Source organism: Delphinus delphis, chromosome 16 (genome assembly GCF_949987515.2).
Source record: "Delphinus delphis chromosome 16, mDelDel1.2, whole genome shotgun sequence".
In the NCBI taxonomy this organism is placed as follows: domain Eukaryota; kingdom Metazoa; phylum Chordata; class Mammalia; order Artiodactyla; family Delphinidae; genus Delphinus; species Delphinus delphis.
The window spans coordinates 62554590-62559585 of record NC_082698.1 but is presented as its reverse complement, the minus strand read 5'-3'; the positions used below and the strand labels follow the sequence as shown (position 1 = coordinate 62559585).

Genomic DNA, 4996 nt, shown 5'->3' with positions numbered 1-4996 from the left:
ACAAGTCGCTGCCCCATAAATAAAACAAGGGGGCTGAGCCAATGATTTTTAAGAGCCTTCCAGCTCTTCCTTTCCAAGTGTGTATAGTTGACTTGCCCTGAGAAGGCAGTCTGCCTGGCCTCCAGCCTAGCGCCATAGTTTCTCAGACCAGGCCTCAGGAGCGGCCCCAGATCCCCAGAAAAACTCTCATCCCTCTCCTTGGACAGGGCCCTCCTCCCCCAACCCCAGCCACAGAGGCTGGCCCCTCCCCTCTGCACCGTCAAGTTACCTTGCTCAGGCTTCTTTTTATTGGTTCAAAATCTCATTCACCAGTCCCTAAATCATCTTATGTACAACATAAAAACTTTTCCCACTGTGAAATCTCATCAATAAATACAAACGTGTAAAACAGGGGAGGGGCCATATAATTTACCAGACAAAAATTCATTTCAAAAGATATCAGATAATTTACAAACTGATTTTTTTAAGACAAGGGTGCTTCAGTTTGCAGGGTGGTGGTGGAGGCGCTCCCCCTGTTCATAGCCTCGTCTCCCGCCCCTGGGAGGGCAATGGCTCCAGGAAATTGCACAAGGAGAAGGCAGAGGATCGCCTTCGTGAATTAAGGCAGAGTAGAGAGGCCCAAACCCCGGGGCTTGATAGGGACTAGAGGAGGTCGGCGGCATCCTTGAAGAAGACACGCTGGGCAACAGGAGCAAGTGCTGAGAAACCAAATATTGGATTAAGCCGCATTGGGGGAGGAGTGGTAAGAGAGAGACGGGCAGACAGACTTCAGTGGCGGTAGGGTGGCGGAGACAGTGGGTGTCACCTGCTGTGTAGTGCTATCATCCTCGTCTTTTCTGCACGAGATTTTGGGGTGGCCACAGGGAGAGGGCCTAAAACGCGCGGAGCCTGCAGTGCCCACTCGCGCGGGCAGCGGCAGAGGGTTGCAGTTGGCTCGGCGCAGAGGACCAAGGGATTGAACCCGGCCTGCCACCCTCTTGGGCGCCTGGGCCCGCCAGGGGTCAGCGAGCCAGAGGCAGCAGGAGCAAGTACGCCTGAGGGCCTCCACCGGGCGTCTCCGACGGCTTCCGCCCCTTCCCTTTCTACCATCACCCACTGCCCAGCAGCGGATAGGCCCCTTCATAGAAAGTCTGAAAAAGCCAGGGCGCCAGGGTGCAGGCAGGCAGGGGAAGCAGGCGCCTGTAGCCCGGGGCGCTCCTCCAGCGAGGCGGCGGGACTCAGGCTGCCCTCCTGGGAGACCGGGGAATAGAGGGAACCCCAGTCTCCCGGGGAGCAGCCGTCCGGGCTGGCCAGCTCCTCGCAGGGAGGCGCAAGCGACTCCAGCCCGTAGAGGCTGTGGTCCGCTATGCGCAGCGTCTGCGTCAGCGCCCAGATGTAATTGTGAGCGAAGCGCAGCGTCTCGATTTTGGTGAGCTTCGCATCGTCCGGGAAGGTGGGCAAGACGCCGCGCAGCGCGTCCAGAGCGGAGTTGAGGTTGTGCATCCGATTGCGCTCGCGGTCGTTGGCCTTCTTGCGCCGGCTCCGTCGCTGCTTGCTCAGAGCCAATTCACTCTTGGGGCGGCTGCGCCCTCCGCGTCGCGCACGGAGCTTCCTTGAGGACCCTCGGCAACCGCCCCCTTCCGTCTCGGCGCAGTTCCCCTGCAAGCGAGCGGGGCTGGGCGGAGCGGATGCGACGCAGGTCACTTCGTCGTCCGAGACACCCGGGAAGGGCTGCTCCGTCTCGTGGGTCACTAGGACACCTGGCGCACACGAGGGATGAGGCGTCATCCTGCGGCGGGGTAAGAGGTAAGGGTAAGAGTGGGTCAGTCACCCGAGCGCAGTTCCCAATCCTGGGGCCAGGTGGGAAAAATCGAGAGAAAGCCACCCCCCACCCCCGCCGGACCAGAGGACCCCCTTTCCCCTCTGCTCATCGCTCTGTGGCTCCAGGCGTTACCTTGCTGTAGGGCGCAAAGGGGTAGAGAGCCGTAGGCAGTGAGAGCAGCGGTGAGCTGCGCTGGCTTTTTCGTCTGCAAGTTCAGCTGAGAAGCAGGCGCTGCCGCTGGAAAGTTTCTTCGGCCCCAGAGAAGAAAAGTGTAAAGGGGGCCCCGGGCCTCTGTTGCTCTCTTTTGGCGCGGCTGCGAGACCCTGCAGATTTTCTGAGCCGCCAGTCGTGTGCCCCCTTGGCACGCTTTATCTGCTGCGCCCGGGCTAGGAGCGTGCCTGCCCCGCTGCTGCCCGCGCCGCCGTCCAATCAGCGCCCGGGCCAGGGGGCCGCGCCACGCGAGCCCGCTCCGCCCTTCGAGGGGCACAGCTGGATTCCGGACAAAGGGATGGATGGGGTCGGGGGAGGGGAATGCCGCTCTGTTTGCTTTCTCCCCGCGGGCTCTGTCCCAGCAACTCTCGGTTCCTCAAAGAGCCTCGCCCAGTGAGAAGGGCCTTGTCTAGCTCGCGTCTGGCGGCCCCAAACCGCTTTGCTCCATTCTGGCTTTCCTTGGCATCTGTCCAGACCCTTTCTTGGTACCCTGAAGGGGGCTTTGAGAAGTCAGTAGGGTAGGTCAATCCCCGTGTGTTACACAAGGGGAAACTGAGGCTCAGAAAGGAGGCAGCTTGCCCCCAAACCACTCTGAAAGGACAAGGAGCCAGGTGTCCTGTCAGCTTGGAGGAGCAGCCACTAATTCCTAGTGCCATTCTGCTCTCCTCCTCTATGGGTCAGGTTAGGAAATACAGAGGGTGATGTTTCACTGACCCTTTCTATTTGGGGAGGAGGCACAGGGTGACCACAGAGAGAGATCCTGCCTATGTCCCTGCCACTTAGAGACCTTTGCCTGGGGATGATGAGCCCCCCACCATGCCCTGAGATGATGCCCCATGCTCAGATGTAGGTGCTTAGAACCTCTCCCCTCATCCCACCACCCATCAGAAACCTAAGACATTTTTATCGTGCCTCAGAGTTGGAGGGTGGCTATGGTGGGACCTCCAGGGGCATTCCACCACTGCCAATTGTGGACAGTACCCTAGCAATCTGCCGGGGCCTGTGGGGGAAGAGCTCAGATGAGAAGGGGTCAGGAGAGGGCCAGGAGTTCACAGCGAGCCCCTGTGTATTTTAAATGCCCCTGGAGTGCTGGTGCTTCAAGAAGCAGATCAACTCTTTCTCCCCTTAGTCCTCCTGTCCAATCACAGGCCGGCAGGGGCTGCCTGCACTACCTGGTGCAAACCCCTAGGCAGGGGTCAGGCAGTGAGCACAAGGCAGGGTGTCTTCAAGACCCCCAGTTAGCAATGTGTGGAAATAAAAGTGAGCCTGAACACACCATCCCTCCTTTCTTCCCCCGCCTGTCCCTTTGTCTCTGCTTTGGACACCCTGTGGTCTTCTGCTTCTGGTCAGTCAGGGTGAGTGTGCCCCCGGGGAGAAAGCCGAGTCTGGGAAGACCGGGGTCTGGATTAAGTCCCTGCAGGCCCCGAAGGCTTCACTTTCTGGCGGAACCAGATAACCTGAGCCTCTGGAAGGTGGCAGAGGGGGGCAGGACCCGGCAGGGAAACTGAGGGGATAGGGTGAGGGAATGAGGTAAGTAAGTCTGCATATCTGCCCTAGTGACAGCCTCTTGACACTTGCCCAGTCTGCTCGGAGGGCGAAGTTACCTTGAGGCAGAGAGAGGGTGGATATGCTTGGGAGCCAGGGAGCCAGGGCTCTAGGTCTGCGTGGAGGCGACGGTGCTGTCCTCAGGATCTCAGCTGCTGTGCTGTTGGCAGAGGCTCCTTCCCTTGTTGCTTGGGAACTGAAGCTAGGAGCCAGGCTCCAGACCAACAAAGGGACCCTGCCGAGACTCCTGAGTTCCACATTTTGCTGCTGCTCCTCCCTTAGGTCACAACTTGCTCCAAACTTGTCTTCTAGTCGTAAGAACCTTAGGCCCATTTTTTTTTTTTTTTTTTTTTTTTTTTTTTTTTTTTGCGCTACGCGGGCCTCTCACCATTGTGGCCTCTCCCATTGCGGAGCACAGGCTCTGGACGCGCAGGCCCAGCGGCTCACGGGCCTAGCCACTCCGCGGCATGTGGGATCCTCCCAGATCGGGGCACGAACCCGTGTCCCCTGCATCGGCAGGCAGACTCTCAACCACTGCGCCATCAGGGAAGCCCCTTAGGCCCATTTTACAAATGGAAAGTCAAGGCCCAGAAAGGGTAAGTGACTCACCACAAGGTCACACAGCAAGTTCTAGCAGAATCACATAGAACTCAGGTCCTAAGACTCCTAGTCCTAGATTCTCCCTTGCAGCTGTTGCCTCTCTTTGATTGGGGGAAATTTTTTTTTTCAAGGCAAAACCAGACATCCCCAAATGTAGAAGATAGAAGTCCTGTGTCTATGAGGAATGACAGAGTCAGAGGACAAAAAGGATAGTGGCCCCATCTCCCAGTGCCAAGGGGAGCCAGTATGCACTCAGGCTCCGTCTCTCTACTTTCACACCCTATACACCTGCCTTGCTTGATTTCTATCCTGCAAATTAGGATCTGAGAGAGGAAACCCAAAGCGTGCTTCCCTAGGGCTAGGGGACCCAGCCTGGCGCCGAGGAGGGAGCCCTGGCCATAAGGGATCAAAGCACCCCTATGGGTCCCTGGAGGCCTGAAGAGCAGCCCACAACCAGGGCTCTCATCCTGCAGTGGCCCTCAGATGAGAACTGAAGGCGGGACTCGCCTTGGCTCAGTCTTGCCTCAGGTGGCCCATGTGTACTGATGAGAGCCGCAGGGCAAGCTTTCTGCACCAGGGAAGATTCTGGGGATATTTGGGAATCTTCTTGACTGGGAGAGAAATCTGGCACCTTCTGAGAATTCTTATCCAGCTTCCCCAGCGTCATTCCAGCTCAGGGCTCTCCAGGGCTTGTGGGCTGCCACCACTCCTGCTTTGCGCAAAACACAGGGCGAGGAGCGCGCAGCGACCGGGGGGCAGCGATCTCCTTGAGGCACTCAAGAACTCTCCGCAGCCCTTCCTCTGGTCTGGAGGGTGGGGCCGGAGGTCGAGGAGTCCTGG

General features: G+C 58.3%; 1 protein-coding gene across 1 annotated transcript; it reads right to left on the bottom strand.

Moving 5' to 3' along the window:
* Window positions 1–1119: 1119 nt before the first annotated feature.
* NEUROG3 (neurogenin 3) lies at window positions 1120–1767 on the bottom strand. The gene has a single exon (XM_060033744.1). The coding sequence runs from the start codon at window positions 1765–1767 to the stop codon at window positions 1120–1122; it is 648 nt and encodes a 215-aa protein (XP_059889727.1).
* Window positions 1768–4996: the final 3229 nt, after the last annotated feature.

What these genes read in the sequence shown, in the direction of transcription:
- NEUROG3 (XM_060033744.1), bottom strand. Translation starts at nt 1,767, where the DNA reads ATGACGCCTCATCCCTCGTGTGCGCCAGGTGTCCTAGTGACCCACGAG.